At 71.2% G+C, this 14,059-nt stretch overlaps 2 protein-coding genes and 1 long non-coding RNA gene across 3 annotated transcripts; 1 reads left to right on the top strand and 2 right to left on the bottom strand.

The window, feature by feature from the left end:
• Positions 1–7: 7 nt before the first annotated feature.
• On the bottom strand, positions 8–8,918 carry CBARP (CACN subunit beta associated regulatory protein). Its single transcript, XM_038565394.1, has 11 exons — positions 8,714–8,918; positions 5,718–5,827; positions 5,502–5,641; positions 5,261–5,325; positions 4,803–4,947; positions 4,487–4,658; positions 4,144–4,332; positions 3,519–3,729; positions 2,188–2,371; positions 296–1,318; positions 8–230 (listed from the first exon to the last, which is right to left on the bottom strand). Exons 2-11 carry the CDS (start codon positions 5,808–5,810, stop codon positions 8–10), a joined length of 2,445 nt encoding a protein of 814 aa, XP_038421322.1. The 5' UTR covers positions 5,811–5,827; positions 8,714–8,918.
• ATP5F1D (ATP synthase F1 subunit delta) lies at positions 8,604–11,136 on the top strand. Its single transcript, XM_038568021.1, has 4 exons — positions 8,604–9,185; positions 9,512–9,665; positions 10,297–10,385; positions 10,539–11,136. Exons 1-4 carry the CDS (start codon positions 9,045–9,047, stop codon positions 10,659–10,661), a joined length of 507 nt encoding a protein of 168 aa, XP_038423949.1. The 5' UTR covers positions 8,604–9,044; the 3' UTR covers positions 10,662–11,136.
• Positions 11,137–11,183: 47 nt separating this feature from the next.
• LOC119864792 lies at positions 11,184–13,833 on the bottom strand. Its single transcript, XR_005375270.1, has 3 exons — positions 13,033–13,833; positions 11,845–12,662; positions 11,184–11,217 (listed from the first exon to the last, which is right to left on the bottom strand). It is a non-coding gene; the product is annotated as an uncharacterized LOC119864792 (long non-coding RNA).
• Positions 13,834–14,059: the final 226 nt, after the last annotated feature.

Genomic DNA, 14,059 nt, shown 5'->3' with positions numbered 1-14,059 from the left:
GGCCCACTCATGCTCGGGGCGGCGCGGGCGCGGGCGGGGGCGGCTTATTGCTCGGAGGGGGCGCGGGGGGCGCGGACTGCCGCGAGCACATGCCGCGGTGAGGTAAACAGCTTCGGGGGTCGGCGCCCCCGCCCGCGGGCTCCGTGGGCCGGGCCGGGGCTGTCCGGTGCCCCCGCGCGGCCTGCCCGCCCCCTCCGGTCCGCCCCCCAGGAGAGGCCGCGGCCGAGCGCCTGGGGCCCGAGGCGAGCGCGAGCGGGGCGGGCCCGCGGCTTAGGCCGGGCCGTGGTCGGGAGACGTGGGCGCGGCGGCGACGGCCAGCGCGGGGGCCGCGGCGAGGGGCTGGGCGCCGCGCGGCGGGAACAGTCTGTCCTCGAGGCCGGCCGCCAGCTTGTCCAGCAGCGTCCCCGGGGGCCCGCCGCCGCCGGGCTCCTCCTCGATGACCGGGATGGCGGGCACGGCGGGGTCCTCGCCCGCGCGGCCCTCGGGCGGGCAGTCGACGCTGTCGCCGCGGCGCAGGGGCGCGCGTGGGGGGCGCGGGTCGGGGCCGAAGGGGGCCGCGGGCGCGGCGGGGACGGCGCGCGCCCCGGGGTCGCTGTGCTGCCGGCCGCGCTGCCACTGCTTGCGCGCGTGCGGGTGCGGGTGCGGGTGCGCGCGGGCGCGGTGGCGGGCGGCGCAGGGCAGCGCGTCGTCGAAGTGCGGGTCGTGGCGCAGGAACTCGTGGAAGAGCGCGTCCGTCTTCTCGTCGATGCTGTAGTCGCGGCGCGGGGCGCGGCGGGGCCAGGCGCGCGGGCTGCGGGGCCGGGCGGGCGCCTCGGTGGACGCCGGCGCCGCCTCGAAGCTGCTGCCCAGGGTGGTCGTGCGGCCGGCGCTGGTGAAGGACGAGCGCTTCTCGGACGCGCTGGGGAGCCCGTCCTCGCCCGCGCCGCGGCCCTCGATGCTGGCGTAGCCGCTGTCCATCTGCAGCAGCTTCCGCGGCCCTCCCGCCTCGCTGTCCGCGGGCCGTGGCGGGGGCGGCGGCGACGGCGACGGCGGCGGGAACGTGGGCGCGGCGGTCCCGGAGCCCGAGCCCGAGCCCGAGCTGTCGCCGCTGCGCACCGAGTCGCGGTCGTTGCCGCTGCTGCTGTGGTCCGAGGCGGCAGCCGCGTGCAGCTCGAGCGAGGCGCGCAGGCTCCAGATGTCCCGGTAGATGGTCTGGGCCTGCTCTGGGCCCGAGTCCCGCTCACCATCAGATTCCTGCTGCTCGCCCGCGCCGCTGCGCTCTTGGGGGGACTCGGGGCTCGCTCCTCCCGCGGCGCCCGCCTCCTCGGCTGCCTCTAGCCTGCAAGCCAGGCCGCAGCAGTCAAGGCTGTGCGCGCCCCTGCGTTTTCTCCCCAGCCGCCCTGACTCTGGGTCTGGAAGGGGGGGCACGGGTGGGGACCCCCTAGGTTTGGCCAGGCTCTGCGGAAAAGGAGTTCTTTTAAAATAAACGCTGCCAGTCCCTGCTGCGGGGTATGCGTTCTGGGTAAACCTGAGCCTTCCTGGCACCTGCTTTTTGACCAGGTCGTTTTGACAGCGTCTGACCAGAGCACCTGCTGGCCTTGCAGACGGCAGCTCCTGCCCTAGACACACCGAACATTCTCCCGTGAAGCTCTCTCCCTAACATCTCAGCGTAGAAGGGATTGGCCGCGGGCAGACCGGACCAGGTGTAGTCCTGCTCAGCCTCTACTCCTGGGCTCCAGCACCCTGCTACCCCCAGCCACTGGGAGTAGGGGGGTGCTGCTGGTAGAAGGGGTCACAGGTTCTGAGAAGGGGCGTTTCAATGCCTCGGGCGCACAGGCAGGCGGGAAGGAGCGCAGGGCCACCGCAGAGCGCATTGGGCCGTGGATTCCACCAAGAAGCAGTAACATCCAAGCAGGTGCACGCCCCCGGCAGCCCTAACTGGGCGGGCATCCCGTCCTGGGGACCCTGTGGCCATCATCCTGGGCCCCACCTGCCCCTCTATCCTTACCCTGTCCCCCCCTGTTCCCCTCTTCTGACGCATGCTGGAGAGGTGGCCCCAGCAAGGCAGCTTCCAGGGGGGATAGTGGAAGGGGGGAACGTGACATGTCTGCAAGGTGGGGAGAGCCCCCCCCAGGGTAATGTGGGGGGCACTGGGTGCGGCTGGGGCCCACAGGTCCACCCCTAGCACTTCTATCTACTGAAAAATACCTGCCGAGAGTGGGGGATGGGCTGGTGGGGCTGGCCAGAAAGGGGTGGGGGGGCGGGAAGGCCACAGTGTCGCCTGCGCTGGCGATGTATTGGATGAAGTCCATGTGGGGGGCGTCGCCCTCCTCCTGCTCCGTGCTCTCACTGGCTGCCCGCTGCCGCTGGAAGTGGTGCCGCTTGGGGGAGCCTGTACAGGGAACACACGTCAGCCGTCAGCCGGCTTAAGTCCCAGCTGCCCGGGGCCCCACTCCCACCCTAGACCAGCAGGCACCAGCCTGGGCCAGGTGAGCGTACACCCGGCATGCAGGCGCAGGGAAGAGCCAGAGCAGGTGTGAGCTGGGCTGTCAAGGTGGTAGCGGTACCCCGGAGCGGCCCTGGCCGCGGCAGACTCGTACCGGACACCTGATGGCGGGCCCTGCTGAGCTCAGTGCAGGAGCCCGACCGCGTGGGAGAACCAGGGACAGGCTGGCGGGGGGCCAGTGGGGGGGCTTCCTGTGCCAGCTCCGCCTCCCCCGTGGGCCCCTGAAGGGCCTGGGAGAAGCTCTGGTGGGAAAGCCTCAGGGGTAGGCAGGATAGTCACCCAGCAAACAGGTTCTGGGCACCTGCGCACCTGCACTCGACCCTAATTACCCGCAGGAATCACGAGCGCCATCTCGGCTCCCAAAGGCACGGGCCCTCCCCTCCCGGCCTGGAGCCAGGCTCCAGCAGGAGGGCTCGCAGCAGCCAGTGCCCCCTCCCCTCCCCTCCCCTGGCGCTGGGCCCCCCACCTCCCCGGGCAGCAGGTGCCCCACGGCCTGTCCCGTCCTGGCGCAGATCCCTGGGCACGGAGAGTTAGACGCCCGGGGGGGCCACCGCCCAGGACGGCCGCCTCCTTGCCCCGACACTCACTACAGCTTTGGGCTGAGGATAAGGAAGCCCCGAGCACAGGGCCCACGTGACCCACGTGACCAGGGGTCTGCAGGACTGGTGGGGACGCTGTGGCCCACGCGCCAAATGGGCCTGCAACCTGGGGTAGCTAGTTTTATGGGCGCACGCCTACGCTCACACGCAGACCCCGGCTGATTCGCAGCACCGGGCCAGACAGGCTGACGGCCCCTCCGAGCGCACCCCCGTCTCGTGCCCTATAGAAGTCCACCAACCTCAGCTACGCTGTGACAACCCCCCGGCTTTCCTGGGGCCACGGTATGCGGCCAGCCGGCGGGGAGCCCGTGGGCGAGGTGCCCCTCAGCGGCACGGACCCCTGCATGGGTGCAGAACCTCCTTCCCTGAGGCTGCGTGGGGCGGCACCTGCCTGACGGCCGGGGCTCTGGTTTCTCCCAAGGATCACCGCTCACCTCTGGTATCCAGGCTGGATGCCCGCTGGCTGGGGTCCAGCTTCCATTTCTTGACCTTGAAGTAGGGGCTCGCCCCGTCCAGGCTGGCGTGGCGCCGCAGGCGAGTGAAGAACTGCAGGACAGGTCCTGCCCCGGAGCCTGGGCCGGCCTCCCCGGGCCCGCTCGTGGCCCCCGGCCCCACGGCCATGGCGCTCCTCGTACCTGCGTCGGACTAGAAGGAAAGCGGAGCGCTCTCAGGCGCAGCCCCTCCCCTCGCTGCCCCCCGAGCTGGCCGCAGCCTGGGCCCCGGCTCTGCACGCCCGTGGCGGCTGTAGCCCTGCACTGTCCCAACGCGCCCCACCCAGGGTGCAGGGGGCAGACAGCTCTGGGGGGGTGGAAGCTACATGAGCCGCGGCCGCGCTGTTCCCCCAGCCCCAGGCCGAGCAGCTCCCAAGGGTGAGCGTCCAAGAGCACTCGTGCCTGGTTTGGGCCGGGTCCTCACCGCACGCTGTCCCGCTGCCGCAATGCTCTGAGTGTGGGGGCGGGGGGTCATGACTGTACCCCGCGGGCCGCCTAACCCCCCTCTGCCCGTGCAGGGGAACCAGGAGGAGCAAGGGGAGCTCGGTGGGGGAGGCCACGGGCTGACCTCTGTCCTGGAAGGGGGCAGGGAGGGCGGGGGCCGCTCGGGGGCCCTCACCCGGGTGCCTTCCCCGCAGTCGCTGGATGCCAAGGGGCTGATCTCGAAGTCGGCAGGGCCCACGGCTGAGCTGTAGGGGTCACCTGGCAGGGCGGAGCTGGGGCCCACGGAGCGGCCGGTGAGGGCCTTCCCCGGGGGCTGGGGAGGAAGCAGCAACAGGTCAAAGAGCACGGGCGGGTGAGGGGGGCGCTGCACCCGTAGCCCACGGCGCACCCCGGCCAGGCCCCCTGCCCCTGTCCCGAGAGGGGCCCAGCCCAGAGAGTGGGGAAGGGGGGGCCGCCCTCGTAGTCACCTGGAATATGGCGAGGTTGGCCTTGGGGGCCGCGACGGCGTGGGGGGGGGGCGTTGCGCTGGCTTCACCCAAGTCGCACTCGTGGATCGTGATGATCTTGAGGGGTGGCAGGTGCAGGTGGGTGAGGCGGGCGTTCTTCAGGTGGTGGAAGTCCCCCTCCGTCAGGGTGTACCTGCGCCCGCACGGCTGCCTGTCACCACGCCAGCCGGCCCCGCTCAGCCTGACCGCCAGGGCCCCCGCCCCCGCTCGGGGAGGGCCAGGCCAGCACCCACTCCCTGCCCCCGGGGCCGGGCCCCCCTGCTGCACCGCCCCTTACCGGCGGCCCTTGTCCTGCGACTTCCGGCTCTGCTCGAACAGGGCCGCCTCGTTGAAGGACACCCGGCGGCCCGTGGAGCTCGTGGACAGGAAGCGCTCCGTCTCCGCGTCCTGGCCCTCCGGGTCCTCCCCCCTGAAGTCGGGGTCTGCGAGGAGAGCCAGAGGGTGGGCCCCGGGCGGGCCGTGCCTGCTGCTGGGCGGGCGGGCGGGGGCCGGGGCGACTGAGGGCTGGGGCGGGGCGGGGGCCGGGTGGGCACTCACACTCCCGCTCACACACTCACTCGCTCAGCACGCGCCTGTGAGCACCTACGCGTGGGCTCTAAGGAAACAGAGATGAGTCGGAATCGAGCTGCGCCCAGTCTGGTGGGGGAGACAGACAGACACAGCCGGTCAGGCGGCCCGAGGGGGCGGGCGGGGGGCGGGCAGGTGGGTGGGGGCGGGCCTGGCGGGGCGCCGCACCTTGGGCTGGGTGGGCGCCGTTGTCCAGGTAGGTGGTGGTGGTCTTCTCGGCTTCCTCGGTGGCCCTGGGGAGGGACCGCAGGGCAGCGAGGTGGGACGGCGGCCAGGCCGCAGGACCGTCGCGCACACACCGCGCCCGGCCGCCCCGCGCGGGCTCGCCCCCGCATGCTGCGAGCACACGCACGTGCGCACGTGTCCCTCCCGCCGGCTCACGCGCCCAGGAAGGCGGCGGGCTGCCCACCTGTCGAAGCGCCGGTGGACCTCCCAGCAGCGCTTGCACAGGAGCAGCACCCCCGACAGCACCACCAGCGTGCCGCCCACGAACAGCGACAGGACCACCACCAGCAGCACGTAGTTGTCCCCCACCGGGTCGGGCTCCGCCTGTGGGCCAGCGGGGGTCAGGACCGCGGCGGCCGGGCCGGGCCGGCCCCTCCCCCCCGCCGCACCCCGCACTCACGGTGGGGCTGCCGGTGGCGTTGTCCCACCTCGAGGTCAGCGCGGCCGTGGCCGCGGCGCTGGCGGCGGTGGCCATGGAGGGCGTGGGCTGCATCTGGGCGCGGGACGGGCCTGGGGGGGCAGGGCTGCTCAGCGGCGGCCTCCCGCTCCGCGCCGCCCCGCCCCGCCCCGCCGACCCGGGGGCGCGGGGAGCCCCGCGCGGAGGGACGAGGGGGCCGCGCGCGGGGGCCAGTGGGGAGCTCGGCGGCCGCGAGTCACGACTGCGGGGCGTCCTCGTCCTCCTCCAGGGCCGGGGGGGCCGAGAGGCCAAAGAAGGCGCATCTGCTCCCGGCCCCGAAGCACCCGGTTCCCATGGCGACGGCGGGCGGCCGCGCGGGGGGAGGGGGCGCGGGGGAGGGCGGCCGCCGGCGGGGCGCGCGGGGCCGGGCGGCAAGATGGCTGCGGCGGCCGCGGCCCCTCGGGGACACTGAGGCCGGGAGAGGACGCGGCGGGGGGAGCAGGCCCCGGGCGGAGCCGCGCGTCCTCCGCATCCTCGGGGAGGGGGCGCGTATGTAGGTCGGCGAGCGCGGGCCGCGGAGGGGCAGGGCCGCGGGGACGGGGACGGGGATCGGGACGGGGATGGGGACGGGGATGGAAACGGGAACGGGGATGGAGACGCGGACGGGGACGGGGATCGGAACGGGGACGGGGACGGGGACGGGGCCGGGGCCAGCGCGGCGACAGGCGGACTCCGAGGTAGGCGGGGACCGACCCGCAGGCGGATGCTCCCCGCGGGCCCGCCCCTGAGCCGCCGCCGGCCCCGCGCCCGCCGGCCCCCCGACTCGGAGACGCCATCGCCCGCGCCGGGCCGCACGGGGGAAACTGAGGCCGGGCCCGCGCCCAGGCCGCTCCCGGGGATGCAGGGCCCGCGCCGCCCCCGCCCGCCCGCCCCGCCGTCTCCGGGCCCGCCGCGCCTACCTGAGCGCCGGGGCGCGCGGCCCACGCGGGGCGGGCGGGCGGGCGGGCGGCTGCGCGGCGCTCCCGGCGGCTCCGGTGCCCGGTGGCCGCGGAGCAGGCGGAGAATTTATGAATGGGGAGCGCGGCGCGCGGGGGCGGCGGCGCGGGAGGAGGCGCGGCGCACGTGACCGCGCTGGCGGCCCGCCCGCCCCGACCGCCGGTGCCACCGAGCCCGGCCCGCCGCCCCCGCCGCGCTCGCCGCCGCGTCTGCTCGCCGCCGCCCCTTCCCTTCCGGCGGGAGCGGGGGGCGGAGCCTGCGCCGCCGGACGCCCCCTCCCCACGCCGGGCCCGAGTCCCCGCCCCCCGCGCCGCCGCCGCCGACCCTGCGCGGGGTCCCGGGGGACGCGGGAGGCGGCGAGGAGCCGGGAGCGCCCGCTGGCCTCCCCCCTGTCCGCAGCCGGGGGCAGGGGTGCTGTCGGCCTGGTGGGGACCAGCGGCCGCGAAGCTCAGGGGCTCCGACCCGCGCCCAGCCCGCTCCTCCGCCCTCAGGGCGTCGTGCCTCGTCCTCCTGGACGCTTTGGACCCCCTGCCCCAGCCTGGCCCCCGCTCACCGCCCTACGGGTCACCCCTGCTCCTCCAGTGAAAACTCGCTGCCGCTGCAACCCCAGGGCCTTTGCACTCGCTGGGCCCGGCTGGCCCGTTCCCCACTCTCTCCAGCATTCACCCCCCGGCCTCCTTTGACCCTTTCCTAAGTGGCCAAGTCCCAGAGCGCGTCCCCTCAGCCGTCTTGGGCAACGACAATTCCCATCCCACGCTCCGGTCCCCTGCTCCTTCCCAGGGCCCTGTCGCCCGTTACTCGCTCCGGTGGGCTGTGTCCCTCCTCACCCCTTCCTCTCCCGCAGTCAGGTGAGTTGGCCCAGGGCGTCGCACAAGGCTGGCACGTTGGAGACAAAATTGTGCTTAAGCGAGTAAAGACCCGGGAGAAGCGGGCTTGAGGGAGCAGAACAGAATGTGCAAAGGCCCTTGTCTGAGGTGAGAGTAAGTCTGTAGACGGGCGGGCTGCGTGGCGGGGAGCGAGGAGAGCCGACGGCTGGGTCCCCGCAGCAGTGACACGGTGCCCTGGCCGAGTGCGAACCCGACTGCAGCAAGGACAGGGGCGGGGGCTGCGCATCCCAAGGCGGGAGTGGCTGTAGGGGCCCCACTGAGCACACCTGGAGATTTCCAGGCCGGCCTGAGGCTTGCGGCCTCAGTTTACCCCCTGGCCCGCCTGCAGTAGGAAGTGGGGAGAGCCTGCCTAGCGGCTGGGACCGAGAGGCGGACCGGGGAGGTGGCGTGGGCTTCCCGCCATGGGGGCCCGGGCCTGGGAAGACGGGGCTGCGCCCAGGACGCTTCCCCAGAAATGCGCACAGGGCTCCCGCTGCACACGCGGCCCAGGAGCCGGGGTCCAGGCAGGCCCGGCCCTTCCTGCTGGGAGGCAGGGAACGGGGCGACACCTGCCCCTGACCCCGACCCGGGCGCGACCCTGCCTCCGCGGCGGCCTGCACCCCTCCCCTCGTGTGGGCCCCAAGCCCGTCCGACCCACACTCCGCGTTTTGCCGGAGACCCTACATGTGGGCCCCCGGGGGTTGGCCCCGGGCGCCACCTGCGTGGACGCGGGGGCGAGGCGGTGACGTCAACGCTGCGAGCGAGGCTGCGCGAGCCGAGGTGACGTCAGCGGAGCCCTGGGCCGCCCGCGCACGCGTCCGTGCGTCAGCGGCGCGCGGGGGCGGGGGCCGGGCGGGGGCCGGGCGGGGCCGCGGCGAGAGCATCTCCGGTCGCGGAGCGCCCTCTGCCGGCGCCGTCGGGAGTCGCATCCTCGCTGCTCGCTCCGCCTGCGCTGCCCTCCCGACACGGCTGCGTCTCCGACAGTCGCAGCCGACCCCATCCCGGACCCCGACGCTGCTTTCCTTTTATCTCAAGTATTTTTGGGGGCTTCTAACGTGCCATACGATTGGGGTACTACTCGGTACACTAAATGTTTGGTAAACGTCCGCACACCGGAGCCGCAATCTTAGTATTCACCTTGATGGCTCGAGCGCCCGTTGTCCAGCGAGCGCCCCCAAAATCATGAATTCAAGTGACCGCTGCTCCGCGGAGGTTTCTGGTCCTTCCCATTGACATCCATCCCACCTTGCCACCCGGAGGGCCGCTGGGGCTGGAAGAAAACTACGATCCCCAGCATGCCGCGCGCGGGGCGCACTGCGTCGTTGCCAGTGTCGCGCGCGGCTCGCCGGGAGTCGTAGTCCGCGCGTGCGCCGTTGCCCGGACTTCTCTTCCCAGAGGTCCCCGCGCGCCGTCCTCCGCGTCCTCCAGGCTGCCCGCGTTCGGCCGGAGTCCGCTCGCCGCCGTCGCCATGCTGCCCGCCGCGGTCCTCCGCCGTCCCGGCCTGCGCTGCCTCGTCCGCCAGGCCCGCGCCTACGCCGAGGCCGCCGCGGCTCCGGCCCCGGCCGCGGCCCCGGGACAGATGTCCTTCACTTTCGCGTCACCCACGCAGGTTCGGAGGCGGGTCTGGCCCGGGCGCGGCGGAGACCCGGTGTTGCCCTGCCCGTGCCCCTCGCCGTGCCCCTCCCCTGCGCGGTGCGGACCCCGGGCCCACGCCCCCCCTCGCCGGCCCTGGCGCCCCGCCCCCCGCCCGGTCCCGCGCGGTCCGGGGCTCTCGCCGCAGGTGTCTGCGGACGGGCTGGGGGGCTCGGTGCCGGCGCGGGGGGCATCCGGAGGGCAGCGCGAGCGCCCTGTCCCCTGTCGGGGCTACAGCTCCGGGTCCTGGCCCGCGCTGGGAGGCCGGCCTGCAGTCACGCCTGCTCTCGGTGTGTCTTCCAGGTGTTTTTCAACGGTGCGAACGTCCGGCAGGTGGATGTCCCCACGCAGACGGGAGCCTTTGGCATCCTGGCGGCGCACGTGCCCACCTTGCAGGTCCTGCGGCCCGGGCTGGTGGTTGTCCACGCCGAGGACGGCACCATCTCCAAATACTTCGGTGAGTCCAGTGGGTCCGGGCTGGGTTCACAGAGCAAACTTGCGGCTAAGAAGCTGCCAGGGAGGGTCGCCTGGGGGGCTCAACCTGCCTTTGGCTCTGGGCGTGATCCCAGAGTCCCGGGATCGAGCCCCGCATCGGGCTCCCCGTAGGGAGCCTGCTCCTCTGTCTGTGTCTTTGATTCTCTTTGTGCGTTTCTAACGAATGTATAAGCAAAATTTAAAAAAAAAAAAAAAAAAGCTGGTGGCAGATCAGGGTGGGAGCGGAGAGGAGACAGGTGTCAGAGACAGAAACCAAATCTGTCTAGCAGGAGCCGGTTAGGAGGGGTGGGACACTGGATCTCAAGACGTGCTTCCACCAGCACAACTCCCACGTGCAGCCAGGATTCCCATCCAGCTCCTGGCCATCTTGAGCCTAGCTGAGCTGCTGGGCTGGTGGGTGAAGTGCAGGCTCTGCTATCTCTGTCTAGCCCCAGGAGGTGCGTCTGGGCCCCGTGGGCACTTTCCCTGCCCTGCAGCTGTCTATTTTCCACACTAGAGCCTAGGGGCAGTCTGTGGAGTCACTTCTATAGTTTGGGGGCTGAACGTGTCCATGCAGGTGGGTGTGGAGGCCTGACATCATCTTCTTCCTGTAGTGAGCAGTGGCTCAGTCACGGTGAACGCTGATTCCTCAGTGCAGTTGCTGGCTGAAGAGGCTGTGACACTAGACATGCTGGACGTGGGGGTGAGTGTCTCACAGGAATCACGTACCGCGGAGGCCAGCGTTGTGCTGGAGGTCACTGGCTTCGGGGAAGGGATCCCGAGTTTGGGGTGGGGGTGGCAGGCAGCAGGCTGGGGGGGCCCTGCTTGGTCCTCACCCACTCCCCACTTTCTGCAGGCAGCCAAGATGAATCTGGAGAAGGCGCAGTCGGAGCTGTCAGGGGCAGCGGATGAGGCTTCCAGGGCTGAGATCCAAATCCGCATCGAGGCCAACGAGGCCCTGGTGAAAGCTCTCGAGTAGGCGGTGCGTGGCCCTTGCCAGCAGGGAAACTGAGGCCCATGTCCCTGGCAGGCTGGGCCAGCTCCCATGGGTCCAGAGTGATGGCGGGAGGCGGGATGGGCGGAAGGTGAGAAAGCCTCTAGAGGGATGCGCCCCGTGCAGGGCGCGGTCTTGCCGAAGCTGGCCTCCAGGGGGCAGCCCCGTTAAGCTTCCTGCCGGGAGCAGCCTCGTCAAACCCGGGAAGCTGAGGCTCCATGGGGGGGTTGGGGCTGCTGACTGGGGCTGAGCTCAGAGACCTTGCTCTGCTTTTTTTTTTTGGGGGGGGGTTACCCCCACCGTGGGCTCACTGTCCACCTTCCAGCCTGTCGCTACCCACCTGATGCGCCCCTGCCATCCTTCTGGCCCCGTAGACCCTGGCGTGGAGACCCATTCCCAGCCACTTTCATGGGACAGCCTGTCCCCAACTCGAGCTTTCCATTAAAAACCGGGGACCTGACTCGTGTACGCTGCTTTTGTCTCCTGCCTGGGACGGTGTCTTCACGACCTCACCTGGCCTTTTCTCCAGCCGTGTGCGTCCCTGCGGTGGGATGAGGCATTAGATACCAGCTTCAGTCTCCAGGTCTCCAGAGTCTGGAGGCCGCGGCCCAAGAGGTCCTGGGGCGTCTGTAATAAACCGGGGAGTGGGGATGTGTGGGGAGCATACCCAGCGAAGCCAGGGGCGGTGGTGGGCAGGGCGTTTGCCATCATCCCAAGAGGGCGGGGATTGGCACAGGTTGCCGGGCGGCATGGGGAGACAGCAGGCGGGGGCGGGGCGCTGGGCCCGGGCCAGGCCTGGGCTGCTGGACAGCCACCTGGGCCTCTGCCAGGTTTCAGGCTGTGCCGTCTGCCCTGTGGCTCCCGGGCCCGCCCCAGCCACGCTGGGAAGAGGCGGATCCTGCCTGCCCCACAGAGGCCCGGCCCTCTGCTCCCCCGGCCTGTGGGTGGCCCTGGCTGGCCGCGCGCCTCCTCACCAGTGGTGTTGGCACCTCTGTGCGGTCCCGGCCCCTGGGCTGGCCCCAGATGGGGTGGAGCAGCTGGGCGGGGGCAGCCCTGGCACTGGGCAGCTTCTGTGCTGCTCCATTTCTTCCCTTTTGCAACCGCAGGGGTGGCCCAGAAGCTGACTCTGGGTGGCCAGCAGCAGATTTCGGGGGAGGGGTTCTCTCACCCCCTTTTCTAAGCCCTGAGCTTGAGCCAGGCTGGCAGGAGATTCCAGGGGGGTGAGTGTGCAGGGGAGTCCGGGTCTTCCTATGTGTCATCAGCAGCCTGGAGGTGATAGGGAGGCCACCCCTGGGCATGTTGTCAGCAGAGATGGGCTGTGTACTTGTGTGTCACGGTCCCGTGTGAGTGACTGTCCCGTGGCTTCATCAGAGGATAAAGGTGGCGGGAGCTGTGCTTGTGGGGGTCTGCGGGCCAGCTCACAGCTAGGGGGCCTTTCTGTCTGGGCCCCCCCACTCAGGCTGGTAGGCCCAGGCGGCTGGCGCCCACTCCCCCAGGGGCCCCCAGGCCAGAGGATGCCACGAGAGCCACGGGATCCCAGGTGCAGGCCCGCTTGTCCCTGTTCCCTCGTTTTGGGAGGCTGGGTCCTAGAGCTCCTGCTCAGGCCTTGGGACCAGTAAGACCAGGGACGCAGTGTGGGGCCCAAGGGGTGGTCGAGGGGCACAGCAGTGTGGCCAGGACAGCAGCACTTCCATCCAGCTGGCTGGGCCAGCACCACCCACGCCCCGGTCCTTCTCCCAGACGCCTGTTTCCTGGGAGATCTCAGCCTCCAGGTGGGGGTACGGCTCCGGATACAGCCAGGATTCCTCAGCCTGGTCCTGGGGTGGAGGCCCCAAGGCTGGAGCAGGTCCTATGACCAGGAACCGGCGACCACAACCTTTTCCTCGAGGGCAGGCTCCCAGAAGGGTTTGTTCCTTGTTGAGGAAGGGGTTCCCCTCGGACTGCGTGTGTGCTCCCACCCAGGACCAGCTGGAGCACAGGGATGCTCTGAACACGGAAGGAGCAGGAAGTGGATGGAGTTAGTGCGTCTGAGGAGTTGGCCCTGGCTGGGTCCCTTCCTGAGAGCAGCGTCCCGCCCCTAAATGTGCGGGAACCCTTGGGGCCCCGATTCCAGGAGGACCACCCACTCCCCTGGTGGCCTGAAGGGCAAGGTCTCAGACCCTCCCGAGGCCACACACCCCTGTGTGCCCTCGCCAACACCACCTGCCGCATGTGGAGCTCCCCCAGCCTGGAGATGCTCCGGCTTCCGAGCCCACAGTCCCCCCGCCCGGCCTCCAAGGGAGGCCCTCACGGCGCCCCGGCCTCCTCTCCAGTGTCCGGCACTCCCTCAAGCCTGGCTTTGCGCCTGCTGTCTTACTTTCTGGATCCCTGTCCTCTGTCCCGCCACCTCCATGCCTCAGCCACAGTCCCCGGCAAGGGATGACGGTTGTCTCAGCCTCTGCTTGCAGCCCAGCCCTGACCCTGTGGGGCTGGGAGGGTGTGGGTGTGACTGGGTGGGGGGCCTGTCAGACGCTGCAGGAGCACTGGGTGGGAGCTGGAGGGAGACCTGGAAAGCAACACCGCCCCGGGGAGGTGGCCAGGCCAGATAAAGTGAGAAACCAGATAAACGGACCTGGGGTAGGGGAGTAGGTCCTGGGGTCCCCTTCCTTTGGGCAGAGGGAGCAGGAGAACTGAGAGGCCCCGTGCCCATCAGGGTCATCCTCAAAACGTTCTCTACCCAGACAGCAATGTGGTGGGAGACACCGCACGTGTCCCGTCTTCACCTGCTGCTGCGAGGCCTCAGTGGGTGGTCTGTGGAATGGGTAGGGCAATCCTGCCCACCCCCAGCCCCCCTGGGCGCTCCAGGGTGAGCGCGCGGGAGGCCCGGTCTCTGCAGCCACGGGGAGCGCCCAGAGCCGCAGGAACAGGCCCGGAAAGGTCACGGCTGGGCGGCTGGTCCCCCGCTGCACTAGGCAGGCCTGGCGCAGGTTAATCGCTCCATAAACGCCTTCTGAGGTCACCGTTAAGGGATGCAGGCGGCCAGGCCGCCGGGGCAGCTGGCTGGGACACCCCCACGGCAGGCAGGTGACTCCGGCCTGTTTTCTTGGACCGCGGCCGCTGACTCAGGCACCCCCTCCCTGCGCTCCCCCGCGCGGGCGCCCCCAGGCGGAAGCACCCGGCCTAGGGCGGCAGGAAAGGGGGCGGGGTGGGAGCCAACCTGTGCACCCCGAGCCCGTCCTGGGGATCCGGCCCCTCGGCACGGCGTTCGTGGCCCAGGCCTCCGTGGCATCGATGGAGCGGCCCCCAGTGTCCCGGCGAGGCTCGAGGGGCGGGTGGCCCGATCCCCGGGCGCCCCAGGGCCCGGCCTGCAGGCAGGGGCGGGGGCCCGCCTGCGTCACCGGCCG

The sequence above is a fragment of the Canis lupus genome, chromosome 20, assembly GCF_011100685.1.
Source record: "Canis lupus familiaris isolate Mischka breed German Shepherd chromosome 20, alternate assembly UU_Cfam_GSD_1.0, whole genome shotgun sequence".
Taxonomy (NCBI): domain Eukaryota; kingdom Metazoa; phylum Chordata; class Mammalia; order Carnivora; family Canidae; genus Canis; species Canis lupus.
Note: the sequence above shows the minus strand (reverse complement) of the source record. Positions and strands in the feature narration are given on the sequence as shown.

What these genes read in the sequence shown, in the direction of transcription:
- CBARP (XM_038565394.1), bottom strand. Translation starts at nt 5,810, where the DNA reads ATGCAGCCCACGCCCTCCATGGCCACCGCCGCCAGCGCCGCGGCCACG. An exon ending in CGGCGCCCACCCAGCCCAAG is followed by an intron (nt 4,948 to 5,260) that starts GTGCGGCGCCCC and finishes CTCTCCTCGCAG; the next exon opens with ACCCCGACTTCAGGGGGGAG. An exon ending in TGCCCCCTTCCAGGACAGAG is followed by an intron (nt 3,730 to 4,143) that starts GTCAGCCCGTGG and finishes CTTTCCTTCTAG; the next exon opens with TCCGACGCAGGTACGAGGAG.
- ATP5F1D (XM_038568021.1), top strand. Translation starts at nt 9,045, where the DNA reads ATGCTGCCCGCCGCGGTCCTCCGCCGTCCCGGCCTGCGCTGCCTCGTC. An exon ending in CTTTCGCGTCACCCACGCAG is followed by an intron (nt 9,186 to 9,511) that starts GTTCGGAGGCGG and finishes TGTGTCTTCCAG; the next exon opens with GTGTTTTTCAACGGTGCGAA. An exon ending in CACCATCTCCAAATACTTCG is followed by an intron (nt 9,666 to 10,296) that starts GTGAGTCCAGTG and finishes TTCTTCCTGTAG; the next exon opens with TGAGCAGTGGCTCAGTCACG.